This window comes from Haliotis asinina, chromosome 2, assembly GCF_037392515.1.
Source record: "Haliotis asinina isolate JCU_RB_2024 chromosome 2, JCU_Hal_asi_v2, whole genome shotgun sequence".
Taxonomy (NCBI): domain Eukaryota; kingdom Metazoa; phylum Mollusca; class Gastropoda; order Lepetellida; family Haliotidae; genus Haliotis; species Haliotis asinina.
In genome coordinates, this window is record NC_090281.1 from 31,736,543 (window position 1) to 31,755,752 (window position 19,210).

A 19,210-nucleotide genomic window follows, 5' to 3' on the forward strand; every position below is an offset into this window, starting at 1 on the left:
ACACTAAGATCGCTTTGCACAAAGGAACCTTGGGTACTACGACTACGTTAATTCTATTTTAAAGTATGGGATCTTACGGTCACATTAACGCTAAAATCGCTTTGTACAACGACCCTCTTTCCTTAAAACGCCGTCAGCGGTTGACTTGATATGACCTGTTGACCTCATTGTTAACACGAGTTCATATTTTTTTCAGAATGCCCCTCTCTCTTACCAAATGGTCGTACAGGAGGCCATGGTCAGCGTCCAGCTTGGGCAACGTCTTAGTCAGCTTGGTCCAGGGCAGTTTCTCCTCCCCGTGCAACTCTAGGGTGCCACCCGGGGCTACCCCGATAAACTTCTCTCCGAACAGGTGTTCGCCCAGGGTCACTTTGTAAGAGCCACGGACGCCTAAAAATGGGTGGTGTTGTACAAACATAATTTAGATATTCCCACATGTCAATGAAATTAAAATATATAGCATAAAATAAGTTTCATATCACAACGGAGATGGTCATCGTACTTGCATTTGACTGCATTTGTACGTGCATGATGGGGAGCTGTCTAATACGCAGCGCTTCTGAGCAAAAGGTTCATGGATCTATCCTCGCTTGTTACCGGATGTAAAAGCCTTGGAGCTGACATTACTTGCAAGCTCTTTCAGTGTTGCCACAATCCCTGTTGTGCAATACACGACCCCGCACACTTAAAAGAACCGTTTGCTTCTAAATCCTGTTCAGAACGTGGGTTTATTTGTTTAAACCATGCAAAATATGTCACCACTCAGGCACTCACCCGTGATGTGAAATGCATTCATTTCTTTTAGAAACTTTTGACAGTGTTGCTAGAAGTTGCGTCACCGATATTTATCGATAATCAGTCGATACTTAGTTATCGATTACCGATCTCGGTGATCTTGTTGTAATACAGCTATTATCCAGTCTCGCCCAAGTATAGCTGGGTATTTTTTCCTTCGGTATTTAACCCTCTACAGTAACTAATATTATTTCTGCATATCTTTTACACAGCATTCCCCGAAAGGGAAGAAAGCACTCTAGAATTTGATAGTCTCCATCTCACCTGTGAGGGTGATGTGAGCCCGTGCTGGAAACTTGCAGTCATCGCTGCCGATGTCCATCTGGCCCTTGATGAGGATGAACTGGGTCGTGATGTTGTAGTCTCCATCCGGGCTCCACACCAGGCGACCACGTGACTCGATCGTAATGCTGTGTAGTTCCGGTGGTGATTCGTCCAGGAGGACATGGTCAGTAATGACAACCTTGGCGTTGTGTGCGGGTTTCTGGAAACGGTTGAAGATGTGAGCACGTATTTGGGACTGATCGATATATATGATATATATCCTGGTTTCAAGACCTATAGCTTTGAACGCACGTTGATCGGGAACCTTAATACCAATCCGATCTTCAACGGTGCAGAAGACACTCGTTAAAAATGAATACTCTCTCTCTCTCTCTCTCTCTCTCTCTCTCTCTCCCTCTTGCACACACACATACACACACACAATGTGTGCTGACGCGCGTGTGTTCATATACCTCTGTGTGCTTCACGTGAAAAGTGTGAAGTCAATATTGTTCAAGGCGACGTAAATCCTCACTCACGCTCACTCACAACTCGCTTAGGAACGTCAGAAATGCATTTTTTGTACCTATGTGGGGAATAATACTGGGATTTGGGCATAAAAAGCAAACACTCCAACCACTAGGCTCTCCGCCTTTCCAGAGCTAGTACAAAGCAACCACAAAAACCTGTACATGCACCGCGCTACCTATGCAACCCTTGACCGTTATTTCATACCTCAACACATAACATATCATGCTAAAAACAACATCTCCACACAGAGACCTAGAAGGCGTGTGACTTGCTATTGTAGGTCACTGACATGTTTTTGTCAGTTATATATTTTGGCCTGTTAGGTCAATATCCTGTGATACATAATATCTTATCTATCATTTTTCTACTTTTCGTCACGCTCCGGAGACCAAAGTTCGACTTCCCACATGGGTACAATGTGTGGAACCCTTTTCTGGTGTCCATTGCTATTCCATAAAACCATACTCAATCAGTCTAACTTAAAAACAAAGTACACCTCGCCGTATACTTTGAATTAATCACTATTGTTAACAGACCCAATGGGTTTACAAAGTTAAGATTTAAATATATTCGTATTCTACACTACCGAGCGTCAAACAGCGACAAGAAAATAGAACTATTTGTCAAATGTGGTTCCGTTGGGGGTTATTTTTAGGGCTCCTTGCTGCTAAGCAGGAGACCTATTGTAATCGTTCGTGTTTTTTTTATTATTATTATTATTATTTTACAGATTAGAATGAAAATGCAGCAGAGAGGGTTCGGGCTGGTCAAGCTCATCATCAGCTCAGGGCCCTCGCCCCCTCTACACGCAGCCCAGACAGCGAATGGGACTTCTCCCAGGAAACACTGCCTAGTCGAACCCACCAAGAACTTTCCGGAGAATATGGAGGCTCCCCAACACTGCAGCCTTCTGCATTACCCAGATTGTCAGAAGGGCTGTGCTCCCGGTGGAGAACCCGGGCACTCTCCTGATCTGCGCCAAGAGATCAGGAGGTACCAAACCAAGGGCACCGAGAACAATGGAGAGCCTGACGACAGTGTACTTGGGATGCAAGCGAGACATTTCAAAGGCGAGGTCCGCATATTTATCATGCTTTTCCTGAATCTTGCCAATCACATTGCTGTCAAAAGGGACAGAAAATTCTATGATATAAATAATTTCATTGGTTTTATCAAAAAGGACAAGATCAGGTTTGTTGGCTGGAATTCGTCTCAGGCTGTATATTGGCCTATTCCAGAGAAGTTTAAAAGCATCATTTTCCAGGACGCCCTGGACATGTTCAGGGTCATACCATGGATGGACCTCGGAGTCAAAGCCACAGGCATGGCGGAGACGATAATAAAAGCAGCGAGCCATGCCATCATGTCTTTTAAGATATGCTGTTTGTGCCAAGGAAGGGCATCCACTGACAAGGTGTTGGACAGTCTCTGTAAATTGATTGCAAAGACGACATTTCATATTGATGTTTTCTTTAAGAATCACATTCTGGCGATTGCGAGTGGGAAGTGACTGGTCCTGAGCAGCAAAAAGGAAGCCCTCAGTTTCACATTTGAGACCAGCCGACTTCATCCAGGCGAAGGAGTCGGTTGGATTGCTGTTCTGTTCCACACACTGCATATACACACGATGCAATGGCTTCTCAGACAGCTTCTCCACAAAGGACCGACTCTGGGCAGACTTGGTGAAAGACTTCACCTGGTTTACTCCCATCACTGTACCGTCCAGCAGTACATCGCCATCAACAAAATCAACTTCAAATTTCAAATTGTGTCCAACAACCTTGGCACGCTTAAAGTAGCTGTGGAATTCCTTATTATTATTATTTACTGATATTATTATATTGATATTATTATTATTCCTTATTATTATTATTATTATCATTATTATTATGTTTTACAGATTAAAAATTGAAATGCAGCAGAGAGGGTTCGGGTGATCCTGGCACAGTCAGGCTGGTCAAGCTCATCATCAGCTCAGGGCCCTCACCCCCTCTACACGCAGCCCAGACAGCGAATGGGACTTCTCCCAGGAAACACTGCCTAGTCGAACCCACCAAGAACTTTCCGAAGAATATGAAGGCTCCCCAACACTGCAGCCTTCTGCATTACCCAGATTGTCAGAAGGGCTGTGCTCCCGGTGGAGAACCCGGGCACTCTCCTCATCTGCGCCAAGAGATCAGGAGGTACCAAACCAAGGGCACCGAGAACAATGGGGAGCCTGACGACAGTGTACTTGGGATGTAAGCGAGACATTTCAAAGGCGAGGTCCGCATATTTATCATGCTTTTCCTGAATCTTGCCAATCACATTGCTGTCAAAAGGGACAGAAAATTCTATGATATAAATAATTTCATTGGTTTTATCAAAAAGGACAAGATCAGGTTTGTTGGCTGGAATTCGTCTCAGGCTGTATATTGGCCTATTCCAGAGAAGTTTGTAGCTGTCATTTTCCAGGACGCCCTGGACATGTTCAGGGTCATACCATGGATGGACCTCGGAGTCAAAGCCACAGGCATGGCGGAGACGATAATAAAAGCAGCGAGCCATGCCATCATGTCTTTTATTATTATTATTATTATTATGTTTTACAGATTAAAAATTGAAATGCAGCAGAGAGGGTTAGGGTGATCCTGGCACAGTCAGGCTGGTCAAGCTCATCATCAGCTCAGGGCCCTCGCCCCCTCTACACGCAGCCCAGACAGCGAATGGGACTTCTCCCAGGAAACACTGCCTAGTCGAACCCACCAAGAACTTTCCGAAGAATATGAAGGCTCCCCAACACTGCAGCCTTCTGCATTACCCAGATTGTCAGAAGGGCTGTGCTCCCGGTGGAGAACCCGGGCACTCTCCTCATCTGCGCCAAGAGATCAGGAGGTACCAAACCAAGGGCACCGAGAACAATGGGGAGCCTGACGACAGTGTACTTGGGATGCAAGCGAGACATTTCAAAGGCGAGGTCCGCATATTTATCATGCTTTTCCTGAATCTTGCCAATCACATTGCTGTCAAAAGGGACAGAAAATTCTATGATATAAATAATTTCATTGGCTTTATCAAAAAGGACAAGATCAGGTTTGTTGGCTGGAATTCGTCTCAGGCTGTATATTGGCCTATTCCAGAGAAGTTTGTAGCTGTCATTTTCCAGGACGCCCTGGACATGTTCAGGGTCATACCATGGATGGACCTCGGAGTCAAAGCCACAGGCATGGCGGAGACGATAATAAAAGCAGCGAGCCATGCCATCATGTCTTTTAAGATATGCTGTTTGTGCCAAGGAAGGGCATCCACTGACAAGGTGTTGGACAGTCTCTGTAAATTGATTGCAAAGACGACATTTCATATTGATATTTTCTTTAAGAATCACATTCTGGCGATTGCGAGTGGGAAGTGACTGGTCCTGAGCAGCAAAAAGGAAGCCCTCAGTTTCGCATTTGAGACCAGCCGACTTCATCCAGGCGAAGGAGTCGGTTGGATTGCTGTTCTGTTCCACACACTGCATATACACACGATGCAGTGGCTTTTCAGACAGCTTCTCCACAAAGGACCGACTCTGGGCAGACTTGGTGAAAGACTTCACCTGGTTTACTCCCATCACTGTACCGTCCAGCAGTACATCGCCATCAACAAAATCAACTTCAAATTTCAAATTGTGTCCAACAACCTTGGCACGCTTAAAGTAGCTGTGGAATTCCTTATTATTATTATTTACTGATATTATTATATTGATATTATTATTATTCCTTATTATTATTATTATTATCATTATTATTATGTTTTACAGATTAAAAATTGAAATGCAGCAGAGAGGGTTCGGGTGATCCTGGCACAGTCAGGCTGGTCAAGCTCATCATCAGCTCAGGGCCCTCACCCCCTCTACACGCAGCCCAGACAGCGAATGGGACTTCTCCCAGGAAACACTGCCTAGTCGAACCCACCAAGAACTTTCCGAAGAATATGAAGGCTCCCCAACACTGCAGCCTTCTGCATTACCCAGATTGTCAGAAGGGCTGTGCTCCCGGTGGAGAACCCGGGCACTCTCCTCATCTGCGCCAAGAGATCAGGAGGTACCAAACCAAGGGCACCGAGAACAATGGGGAGCCTGACGACAGTGTACTTGGGATGTAAGCGAGACATTTCAAAGGCGAGGTCCGCATATTTATCATGCTTTTCCTGAATCTTGCCAATCACATTGCTGTCAAAAGGGACAGAAAATTCTATGATATAAATAATTTCATTGGTTTTATCAAAAAGGACAAGATCAGGTTTGTTGGCTGGAATTCGTCTCAGGCTGTATATTGGCCTATTCCAGAGAAGTTTGTAGCTGTCATTTTCCAGGACGCCCTGGACATGTTCAGGGTCATACCATGGATGGACCTCGGAGTCAAAGCCACAGGCATGGCGGAGACGATAATAAAAGCAGCGAGCCATGCCATCATGTCTTTTATTATTATTATTATTATTATTATGTTTTACAGATTAAAAATTGAAATGCAGCAGAGAGGGTTAGGGTGATCCTGGCACAGTCAGGCTGGTCAAGCTCATCATCAGCTCAGGGCCCTCGCCCCCTCTACACGCAGCCCAGACAGCGAATGGGACTTCTCCCAGGAAACACTGCCTAGTCGAACCCACCAAGAACTTTCCGAAGAATATGAAGGCTCCCCAACACTGCAGCCTTCTGCATTACCCAGATTGTCAGAAGGGCTGTGCTCCCGGTGGAGAACCCGGGCACTCTCCTCATCTGCGCCAAGAGATCAGGAGGTACCAAACCAAGGGCACCGAGAACAATGGGGAGCCTGACGACAGTGTACTTGGGATGCAAGCGAGACATTTCAAAGGCGAGGTCCGCATATTTATCATGCTTTTCCTGAATCTTGCCAATCACATTGCTGTCAAAAGGGACAGAAAATTCTATGATATAAATAATTTCATTGGCTTTATCAAAAAGGACAAGATCAGGTTTGTTGGCTGGAATTCGTCTCAGGCTGTATATTGGCCTATTCCAGAGAAGTTTGTAGCTGTCATTTTCCAGGACGCCCTGGACATGTTCAGGGTCATACCATGGATGGACCTCGGAGTCAAAGCCACAGGCATGGCGGAGACGATAATAAAAGCAGCGAGCCATGCCATCATGTCTTTTAAGATATGCTGTTTGTGCCAAGGAAGGGCATCCACTGACAAGGTGTTGGACAGTCTCTGTAAATTGATTGCAAAGACGACATTTCATATTGATATTTTCTTTAAGAATCACATTCTGGCGATTGCGAGTGGGAAGTGACTGGTCCTGAGCAGCAAAAAGGAAGCCCTCAGTTTCGCATTTGAGACCAGCCGACTTCATCCAGGCGAAGGAGTCGGTTGGATTGCTGTTCTGTTCCACACACTGCATATACACACGATGCAGTGGCTTTTCAGACAGCTTCTCCACAAAGGACCGACTCTGGGCAGACTTGGTGAAAGACTTCACCTGGTTTACTCCCATCACTGTACCGTCCAGCAGTACATCGCCATCAACAAAATCAACTTCAAATTTCAAATTGTGTCCAACAACCTTGGCACGCTTAAAGTAGCTGTGGAATTCCTTGCTTTCATCATGAATCTTGACGTGCATCACCAGAGAATCATCTGACAAATAAATATGTGCAAAAGTACACAATAAAATTCTGTCATGAAGAGCTTCCACGTTAATCAAACCCCGACCTCCCGAATTGATTGGCATATATAAACGATTAAGAGAGGAGCGAGGGTGGTGTGCTCTGTTATCAGACATGATCCTTCTGGTCAGGCGGTCAAGACTCTGGATGTCTTGTTTTGTCCAATCAACTACTCCAAAGGAGTAGGAGAGGACTGGCACAGCAAAGGTATTGGTGGCTTTGACTTTGTTTCGAGCATTTATTATTATTTACAGATTAGAATGAAAATGCAGCAGAGAGGGTTCGGGTGATCCTGGCACAGTCAGGCTGGTCAAGCTCATCATCAGCTCAGGGCCCTCGCCCCCTCTACACGCAGCCCAGACAGCGAATGGGACTTCTCCCAGGAAACACTGCCTAGTCGAACCCACCAAGAACTTTCCGGAGAATATGGAGGCTCCCCAACACTGCAGCCTTCTGCATTACCCAGATTGTCAGAAGGGCTGTGCTCCCGGTGGAGAACCCGGGCACTCTCCTCATCTGCGCCAAGAGATCAGGAGGTACCAAACCAAGGGCACCGAGAACAATGGAGAGCCTGACGACAGTGTACTTGGGATGCAAGCGAGACATTTCAAAGGCGAGGTCCGCATATTTATCATGCTTTTCCTGAATCTTGCCAATCACATTGCTGTCAAAAGGGACAGAAAATTCAATGATATAAATAATTTCATTGGCTTTATCAAAAAGGACAAGATCAGGTTTGTTGGCTGGAATTCGTCTCAGGCTGTATATTGGCCTATTCCAGAGAAGTTTAAAAGCATCATTTTCCAGGACGCCCTGGACATGTTCAGGGTCATACCATGGATGGACCTCGGAGTCAAAGCCACAGGCATGGCAGAGACGATAATAAAAACAGCGAGCCATGCCATCATGTCTTTTGAGATATGCAGTTTGTGCCAAGGAAGGGCATCCACTGACAAGGTGTTGGACAGTCTCTGTAAATTCATTATTATTATTATTATTATTATTATTATTTATTATTATTCCGCCGGATTTTGTACCAGAGCTACAAAGAGCACCAGTGGACGGAATCGCTTGAAAAAAAATCAGGCAGATGCCCATCGAGGTGTAGATATTCCCCATTAAAATCTCAAGGTTGTAGGCCCAATAGCAAAGGGGAGATAAATCAAAATCAATTTATTTTTTTCAATTTCAACTTCAAATAGCTCCAAAATTACTGATCCTACGAGTTCCAGATTTCTTGAGCAGATGCGCAATCAAAGTGTCTAGAATTTCGCCTCGACGGGTCGAGTCGCTAAAATGCACCGTTTGGCCGCTATTTTGGATTCCAGTTTTTGGTGCTGTTTTTCAAGCAAAATCCCAACTGCTTTGCTCTCAAAATCTGCTGCACTCAAACTGCAAGAGCTACGGCTTTCAAACTTTCCAGACTTTGTGGCCATCTTGTCGAGTTGAGTCGCTGAAATGCACCCTCTTGCGGCGCGTGATTTTACTAAAAGATCAGTATGACATTTGAGACGTGCCCCAAATGAAAGAAAAAGAGTGCGGCAGAAAGTCCGTCACAGCTTCAGAAAGCCAACAGCGGTAATCATGCAAAATAGTTTGAAAGAATGTACCAGTTATGGTAAGCAATACTGGCCCTCAAAACCCACAAGTTTCGGCAGATTAAGGAAATAGGCACTTCTTTATATCCCCCGACGGCCCAGGGATACGCGAGGGAATGTTTGTGAAGTTCCAGGAGATTCCCCTCACTAAACATGTGACGATTATAGCCGCTTCTTCAATCACTCTACGGAGCTGTTTCATGGGGACAAGTTAGAGGACTACACACCACCACTCACCATAGTCTGCATGTTCAAAGTTGAGTAATATATGTATAAATATATGTACGTAATAGCAATTCCGATAATTAATGTGTGAATGGGCTGATACGCCATCAGTTTAATGAGTGGGCCCATTCCGAGGCGCAGTTGGTGTAATCATAGAGCCTATATAGAGAGTTATTGTAGTGTGTCCCTGGTGTGATCGCTAATACATTCGGAAAAGTATGGAAATAAACTACTTACCCCTCCTTTTGAAAAAAAGATATAATGGTCATGTTTGTAACTGATTTTTGCAATTTAAATTGTTTCAAACCTTTACTGGTACCAATCCCTCAAGCTGCCAAAATGACGTCTCGGTAGTTGTACATTTCATGTCTATTCTTATCCGACGCATGATATTGCATGTATTCCTCGTGCAGGCACGTGCTTTTCTCCTGTCGTAGTGTGGTGGTATCGCCGAATTGGCGATATGTTTGAGTACTTTATGCACATAAAATATGCTGGATTAAGTTTAAAATGGTACAAACATTGTGATTAATGACAGTTATATGTGATTCATGCGTTTTGGCATGCAATGCAGATGAAGAGTATAACAATGTAATGTTTGAAAAAGAGCTAGTAATTATAAGTTTTGAATGCTTTAAAACAAACTAATCAACAGATATTAGTAACCGAGCAGATTCATACATCAATCAGTTTTATGAAATAAACAAGATCAGTTCGATTGACACATTTATATGAAAAGGTGTACGAATCTTGTATTGCCTCGAAGGTTAGCACTTCTGTTGTTTGTGCTCACTTCTTAGTTTGGGCCACGATCCATGCTTCATCATTGTTTTGGACACGTTGGAGTGTGGTCAATTGTACCTGGGTAATATTTCCAAATGAGCTATTTACATAGTCAAGTCCTGCTTCTTCCGGTAGTAACTGTCGCTGCTTGAGTTGTCAAACAGGCTAATAGAATTACCTCTGATAACAATATTCCACTGACATCCTAAACTGTATATGAAGTATATACTGTCGTTACATTTTCTTAGAAAGTGAACAAATGTATATTTGGTCATAGATATTATAAACCAAACATTCTTAGTAACACATCTATGTTGAAGCTGACCGCAGCTGTTACAGATGCAGAGGAGCTACACGGTGAAGAGCTTTAAACATCAGTTTCTGGAAGCCTTATAAGATGGGCGTAATATGCTTATATCTGCATGTTCCTTTTATCAATCTTGCTGCTCAGTTCTGTACCTTCTGAAGGCAGGCACAGTGAATTGATCCAGACAGCAATGAATTACAATAATTAACCCATAATGTCACAAAAGCATGGACAAGTGTCTTAGCTTCCACAATGGATACATAGCACTTGATTTCAAAGATAATTCGCAGGAGGTAGTAAGCAACTGTGCTTCATGTACTGTATACAAGATGTCATTCAATAAAAGGCGTTCGTCACTGAAGCTGATATCATTGGCCTGAACCTGAGAGACAACTCTGTATCATCTGCTTATTAGGGAAACTTGTTCTGTTAATAAATGTTTTAGTTTTGCGATTGTTTGAACAAAGATTCCCTATCTTTTCAGATCCATGATACCTAAGAAAAAAAGTTTTGAGAACAGCTTCTAGAAACGTTCAGTAGTTCCAGTAAAAGAGCATTCGACTATTAGTGATATCATTCATATTTACTAACCATTACTACTTTCACGGTTAACATGCGAGTTACAAACAGATGAGTTGTATTAAACGCAAGGAGCCCTCATCGTTGCTTGCAACTATATTCCATTCTATAATTGCAATTTTTAACGGAAAAAGAGCTAATGACTTACAACTCCGTCTTCGAAATTTCACCATTTCATTGTATTTATTTAACAGGACAGGATGAAGAGTTTGCGACACAAAAGTTTCAATTCGTTCTACGTATCCATGCGTTTCGCAAATTTCGAGGATGCCACGAAACTGTGACAACGCTTTTAAGTATACTTCAAACGGGAGACCTTGAAAACAGGGGTAAAGGCACCAAATTGGTATGAAACATACATCCCACAGTATTTCAATGGAGTATTGGGCGTCAGCACTACTGACCGTCTGCTCAAATGGAATTCTCTGACAGACACAGTGAATGACAGAAAATAGTGGCAAGGAACTCAAACAATTTTGAAACACCGATCTACCAGGTGTGATCCTGAAAGCCTCGCATTGGTTATCATTTTCACAACGTTTGCATGAAGAACATATGTTTTATTGTGTTTTGTTTGTTTTTCTTTTACTTTTTTTAATCAAGCTCAATGGGACTAGCACTGCCCGGATTAAAGATAAAGATCACAGAAGCGTTTGTTTACTTGTTTGTTTATCGTTCAACGTCACACCAAGCAATAAGTAAAGATTTATATAAGTAAGTATATATTCAAAACTCTCCATGATAATACATGTAGATATAGAGTAAACTGCTTTCAGACTGTGGTTCGCGATATGAGAAGAACGTACATTATAAACATGCTATTACTGCACACCCTTCACATAGTGCTCTACGGAAATCCGTCCACATCATAGAACATTGAGAAAAGCAAGGGAGATACGTCTTCGCCTTGCCTTACACCAATGAAAGTAAAGAATTCCTTGTTATTGACTCTGCAAGACATTATATCGTTATACATATTCACAATAACATTAAGGGATGTCTTGCATTTCATATATAACCAATTTATTCCACACTCCTTATATGCATACGCTGTCGTATAGCTTCTGAAAATCAAAACGTGCAAAGTTCGTGCTTTGAACTATTCGATAATTCACTTAATTAAAGAAATGTGACACGATGATCAGTGTAGGTTATTGGCGGTAAGACTATCGTAAGTCGAGTATGATTACGTCATCACCGAATTAGACCGGGCTAAAGGTCAGCTCGCCTGACCATCTCTTACGAAAAGCGTTGCTGGAGACGATTGGAAATTCACTGGAGTTAAAAAAAAGGTAACTTTACCCGACTCCCAGGCCATGTTGAAGCACGTGACCATCTCCTCAGACCGGGAATTGTGTGAGGGCAGATAGAGAACGCAGCTCCCAGAACAGACAAGCAGACGACACTAAGAAGGGCCGTCGCCATTTTGAATCTTTCAGTCAGGTGTATATTTTCCTCACTCAGTGTCTGTATTTATTAATGGTTATCAGTCCTTGACATTAGTTTGGCACAGTAATCCTTATCACAGCTGTGTCAGGTTAAACGTGTATACGCTGAAAATTCGTTTTTAATTTTACTTACATACTTACATAAGGCAAATTTAAAGATAGTATCTCATAAAACAAAACAATAATGAAATAAAAGTAACATACTATGGAAGCGGTGGACAGAATACCATTTCAAAATGCATTATAACTCGATTTTCTTCAGTATCAGTAAATGTTGTTGTAGTGGGCAAGGCGGAGAGGTAGCCTTGTGGTTACAGCGTTCGCTTGTCACTCCAAAAATCCGGGTTCGATTCACCATATGAATACAATGTTTGAAGCCCATTTTTGGTGTCAGGTGCATAAGGATCGACCTGCGCAATTGATGTACGATGACATGTGCCACATTCGTCACCTGTTGCGGCAAGCATGGGCTTCTTAAGATCAATTTGAACCCGGATCTGCAGGGGTGATCAAAATCTACACTTCATGTAGCTCTTTTGCATGGTCGGACTGAAGGAAACTGAGGTGGTTCAGGGGTTGTGAGGGGGGACTACGCCCTAGAAGACCACCGGTGTCCCTTAAGGTGCGAAATACTCTCATTTACTGTATCTGTTGAAACTGATGGAACTAAAGGCGGGTATACGTTATTTCATAAACAGTTCGATGATAGCTTTTCGTCGTTAACATGAGTAGAGGAGATTCACGTGTTGCCATACCAAATACACTATGTAAGAAAAAGCCAAATCCTAGCTACCATTCTGGCATTCACGGCAATACGCTGGAAAAATAGCAATTTGTGCGTCATCTGTAAAAACTTGGACTGCATCATGTTTACAAGGACCATCGTGATACACTCAATTATCGATGGATTGCAGTTGTTGTCTCCGGTAGCAAATAATCGATGGTAGAAACGAAAACCGATCGATACATTAATAGAATGTGTGATTATCAGTAGTTTGGTTATTAACTTCCTTTGATAAATACAATGCAAAATATAGAAAGTACCAGATCCGTGCATTTTGATTTAGAGAGCAAGATTGCAGCTTCACTGAGTTTATGTTTTAACTGTTTACTTGATCTGGGTTTCATGTTTCTTGCCAGTTATAAAAAGAGGCTGAAACTACTTCCACTCGTGGAAACCCGTGAAGCTTCCGGGAAAGAATAGGCCTGCAGCAACCCATGCTTGCCATGAGACCCGTGAAGGTCCCGGGGTAGAATAGGCCTTCAGCAACCCATGCTTGCCATAAAAGACGACTATGCTTATCGTAAGAGGCGACTAACGAGATCGGGTGGTCAGGCTCGCTGACTTGGTTGACACATGTCATCGGTTCCCAAATGCGCAGATCGATGCTCACGCTGTTGATCACTGGATTGTCTGGTCCAGACTCGATTATTTACAGACCGCCGCCACATAGCTGGAATATTGCTGAGTGCGGCGTAAAACTAAACTCACTGACACGCGATGGCTGAAGGAGTGTGGTTTATAAACCCGGATGGGACTCAACTAGAAACAAGTATTAGAATTTGTAAGAAGGTGTTATCCCAGATGTGACACGTACATTTAAATACTTACTAACTGTCATTCTGAAACCGTTGTTTTCATTTCATATAAACTGTGCATTCATTTTGGAAATGACTTCAAATGAAATAATGAAAGCAGAAAACAACCATTGCAATTGTTGGTCGCAATAGTTGCTTCCCCTTGTGTTAATGGATCATCTGAACGGGTTATCTTGTAAACCATGATGACAGCTTATCGGGTTATCTTGTATACCAATATACTCACTGTATATTTGCCTAAACTTATACTTTATTTAATTTAGATCTTATTTCTGAATCCCTGTTACAAGAAAAAACTAGGCAGACATGGGAACTCTCAGTCGCAGAATAGAGAGTAATATAATGGATATAGGAGCAATTTGTTTTACGATACAAGACATTCCATTCACTCACCATCCGCACAAACACAAGCTGTTTAATTTTCAAACATAATAATACAGGATATAATTAGTTCAGTCATCTTTTCATAAGTCATGATATAAAAGACATTTAGAATAAAATTCGGCTGTACAGCTTTTGTTGAAGAAAGAACATTTTTCAATACTATATCTTAATTTCAACTCGCATTTATACAAGCAATAATTTCCCAATAACACGTACAAGCAAAAACAGGGTCAGTAAAAACATTTTTCTTACGGCCAGATATTATCAGTTCCATTGTGAGTGTGAGATTATGTATGTGATCACAGCCTTCTGTTAACCATGATAAAAAATTTTGACCAAAAGATTTGCACAAATTCACACTCCCAAAACAAGTCGCAAATTGATTTCTTTTCTTCATTACAGAATGAACATAAATCTGAATCTTTAATTTTTAATTTTTTTTAAAGAAATGCATTAGTAGTTACGTTCTATGGACTATCCTGTACTGAAACCATCTCAGTTTGGTGTCATGTGTTGATTTAAACGATTTTAGGAAACTACCGTTCCAGTCAAGACCTTACTGGAAATGCTCTTGCCATTTTAACCCCGCTCTTGGTGTCCTGTCTAAAGAACAAAGGATATAGTAATAGGCTTTAGAGCCTTTGTTGATTGAAAGTAACAGTCGAGTAATTGATGTATTTCCTGCACACTGTCCAGTTAATTAAGTATGAAAATAAGTAGTGATTTCATCAAAGCAATCTTTCCAAGCGGGGTTAAGATTCTCTTGATACATTCATCACCTGGTTTAATTCAAAACGTTTTGAGCTAAAATTGTAATGAACAATATCTTAAATATTTGTGTAACACCTAAAACCTTGAATGTTGAGGGGTTCCATTGAAGTGTTAGATGAGATAAATATCGTTTTGCACTGTTTTTCATATTGCGTCAGAGACAGATAACTGCCACTTTCATCAACAACATCACAAACTCGAGAGATACCTTTTTGGAACCACATAAAAAAATAGTTTTCTTATCTACAACGATATCGCTATTATAAAATATATGATCAGACAAGAAATCTTCAAAATTTTCAGGTTTAATTTTACTTGATAATTTTACTTGATCAACCAGAGACAGATAACTGCCACTTTCATCAACAACATCACAAACTCGAGAGATACCTTTTAGAAACCACATAAAAAATAGTTTTCTTATCTACAACGATATCGCTATTATAAAATATATGATCAGACAAGAAATCTTCAAAATTTTCAGGTTTAATTTTACTTGATAAACCATAAAAGGCATTAAAACAATCAATCCAGAAAGGATTTTTTAGATTACTGACTATTTCTTTAAAAACGTCTTTGTGGTGCCTATCAAATTCGCAACATTTGGAATAACTAGCATTTAAAATATATTTCCTCTTAGGATCCTTAGAACCATGTCACCTTCAAAGCTCTGACGCATTCAAATATACTAATCATGCCCGATCCACCCTCTTTAACTGGTCTACACAATGTTTCTCTCTTTATCCTGTCAGGTTTTTGATTCCACACAAGCTCAAATAACATTTTGTTAAGTTCCTTCAGGAAAACACCAGGAGGATTAGATAGAGCTAGAAAAAGATACTTAAGTATGAAAATAAGTAGTGATTTCATCAAAGCAATCTTTCCAAGCGGGGTTAAGATTCTCTTGATACATTCATCACCTGGTTTAATTCAAAACGTTTTGAGCTAAAATTGTAATGAACAATATCTGAAATATTTGTGTAACACCTAAAACCTTGAATGTTGAGGGATTCCATTGAAGTGTTAGATGAGATAAATATCGTTTTGCACTGTTTTTCATATTGCCAATCCATATTACGTGGGATTTATCTTCAAACCTGACATACTGGCAAAGACATCCAGCGATTCAACAACAGCTTCTGGAGAACGTTTGCTCCCATCAAGAAGAAAGTCAGTATTATCTGCATATTGTGGAATTAAATACTCTGTATTAAACATTCTGTATCTTTTACATGTATGCCTTTTATATCCTTGTTTTCACGCACCATGCCTGCCAATATTTCCACACACAACAGAAAAATATACGGCGACAAGGGGTCTCCCTGTCTATAACCCCTTTGAACCTCAAAAGAGGAGGACATTTTGCCATTTATAGTAATACAAGATTTAATATCTTTGTAAAAACCTTCAATCCATCTTCACATAGAAGTTCCAAAGCCGAAGAAAGATAATGTTTCCTGTATAAATGTCCACGAGACAGAATCAAATCTTAATAGCATACCTGGAATATTTTGTGATTCTGTAAAACCTAAAGTATCGTAAACAATTCTTATGTTGTCACCAATACATCTATTGGACATAAATCCAGTTTGGTCACTACTGATTAGAATAGGTAGAACTTTTTAAGCCTTTCTGCAATGCGTGAAGAAGCCATTTTGTAAACTACATTAAGTAAGGAAATGGGCCTCCTATTTGTGAGAAAACGCTTAGGTTTATCACCCTTAGGTATACAAGTACTGAAACCTATTTTTGTGCAATGGATAACTCGCCAATGTCGATAAAACTATTGATTTGACCGCAACACAAAAAATAACCCAAATCAATCCAAAGCACCTTGAAGAATTCTGCAGTAAAACTGTCTGTACCAGGACTTTCATGCTTTTCAAAGACTTCAGTAGTTCGTCATAACTGATGTAACCTTCTAGAGAATCTTAAGCAGCTTTATCCAAGACCGATAGGTCTTCACATAACACATCTCAAATGTCTAAATTAGACTGAGAATCCTTGTTACGAGAATAAAGATACTCAAAAAAGACTTTGCTTCTTCTATGATATCACTAGACTCAACAGATCCATCAGGTCTTTCGATTTCAGTCATAGTTTTGCTGACAAAATTCCTGTTTTCTAAGTTACAAAAATAACTGGTAATTTTCTCTCCCTCATCGATCCATTTGGTCCTTGATCTAACAAATATCCCTTCCATTTTCGTTTTTCTCAAACATTCCAACTCCATTTTCCTAGCATCAAGAATTTCTCCATCTTGAGATGTTAGGACTGAGTTTTCTAAACTTTCAATTTTGTACAGTCTAGTCATGTTCTGTCTTGGAGGGATTTTTTCATGTGCGAAGAGATATAGATTGTCCTCTTATTTCCATTAAGAGAGTTTCTAGAAACAGTTGATCACTTATTCTAAATTGGATGTCACAGGTAGGTACTTTAAGTTACCAAATTGTAAACAAGTGCAGCATATTGCTTAATCACATTTGAAATCAATTCTGTTATGGTCAAAACATACTCTTTATCTTTCAGAAAAAAATTCCAATACGAAGTTCTTTCCCCCTGATCACTGAAACTAAATTGAAGATCTATAAGTGAATGGTCTGTTCTGCAGCCAGAGTCGATACCTGCAGACTGAACATAAGGGGACAGAGATTCAGCCACGAGAAAGAAGTCTAGACAAGCTTGTTTAAGAGGATTTTTTCTTCCTTCAGATATATACACTCCTTAGCAAGTGCTCTCTTGGCTCGTAATAGCGTGTCTCTGATACTAAATCAGTTCACACTAAAGGGAGATAAATGTGTTACATATATCAGGCTACTGTTGTCCCATCAACTACTCTACTAATTGACGGAATTAAATAAAGGGGCACTGATGCGGAGCAATTTCCATAGACTGGTGGTTTCTTTTGTTATTGCTTTTCTCCCGTGAGTACACGGATGATATCCCAGAATTTGTGACTGGTTCGTGATCTCTGCTGCGCCTCCCATGTGCGCAAATTGATAGTTTATGTGTGACCAACTGATCAACAAAGATGAAGTCATTTTACTTCGTTATTATGAAAAGAAATCAAACACCTTGAACTTTACTCATCTGCCAATGATATAAAAAAAACGAAGTCAGTGTACGTCTTTATATTTTGTCTTATAAAGCTAATTAGTTCCTTGTCACATTTGTATGCATTTTGAAAGTTGTCGAAATCCGTGCCTCTCAAGTAGGTATGTCCACATGTGAGCAGGTCATGCCCCTCACAGAGCAAAACTAGAAAATAGAATGATTTTACTATTTTAACAAGAAAAGTAGAACATATGTCTTTAACAGCAGATCAAAATAATCACAAGAATGGAAAAACACGTACAGGGACCGAGATTCAATCATGAAATTCAGTGAAACTTGGGGAAATTGCAGATTTATCTACAATCTCTGGATCTAAAGTTCGAATTTTGACTTTTTAGTGACGATATAAATGTCGGAATTAGATTCCTGGACACGAGCAATCACGCCGTGTGTCGTAGTTCCTTGACTTTTGTCAGTAGATTTGCTCTTTTCTATTTTTAGGATACCAGGTAAATCTGTCACCACGCTTTGCTTGGAGTTCCCCGGTTTGTTTCGGGCAGCAAATAGCACAATGTCCCTGTCACACATCGAAACAAACTTCAAAATTATAGGGGTAGGACCGTGTACCGCGTGTCCGTGAGGGCGTGGCATCCTCGGTTATCTGTGGGTGTTGATGAACAGCATAGAATCGACTGTGTTTTCAGGTAACATCAGGGAAGCTTTCAGAAAATCCCTGATTTTCCTCACAACATCTTCACCAGTAGATACCGTTATACCGTAGATCAGTAAATGTCTTTGGCGTGAATAGCATGACGTTTCCAGCCATCTTTGATTACACACGGCAGTCCCCTCTCTAAGAGCGTTTTCCATCTCCTTCATGCCTGTTTTCAGATCGGTTATGTCCTTTTCGTGGGATTGTAGGCCTTCCTCAGTATCGACACTTTCTTTATCTCCATATCCAGAAACTACTCAAACTTTTCGACATTTGCCGCCATTGTGGCGGCGGTGTGAATCATGTGAAGAGTTAGTTTGGTCCTCACGACTCTCACAGACCAAAAACGGCTCTGTATCGCCCTCGCTGGCGAAATGACCACCCCCTTTCCCCTTTTTGCCACTTGATTTTCTCCCAGAGGCATTCATTATTAGAGATTAATAAGGATGGCGAGACCACCACAACGCTAGCGTCTTTACCCGCCAGTGCGCATAACGGAAGTCCGCCTATAC

At 41.2% G+C, this 19,210-nt stretch overlaps 1 protein-coding gene across 1 annotated transcript in view; it reads right to left on the reverse strand.

The window, feature by feature from the left end:
• Positions 1-12,221, reverse strand: part of LOC137272476 (cell surface hyaluronidase-like) — a 30,569-nt gene extending 18,348 nt beyond the window's left edge. Inside the window, exons 1-3 of the mRNA XM_067804858.1 lie at positions 12,033-12,221; positions 1,060-1,279; positions 215-390 (exon numbers count right to left, since the gene is read on the reverse strand). Of these exons, the coding sequence (XP_067660959.1) occupies positions 215-390; positions 1,060-1,279; positions 12,033-12,155 (519 nt within the window). The 5' untranslated portion in view covers positions 12,156-12,221. The remainder of the gene's footprint in view (positions 1-214; positions 391-1,059; positions 1,280-12,032) is intronic.
• Between the last annotated feature and the right edge of the window lie 6,989 nt (positions 12,222-19,210).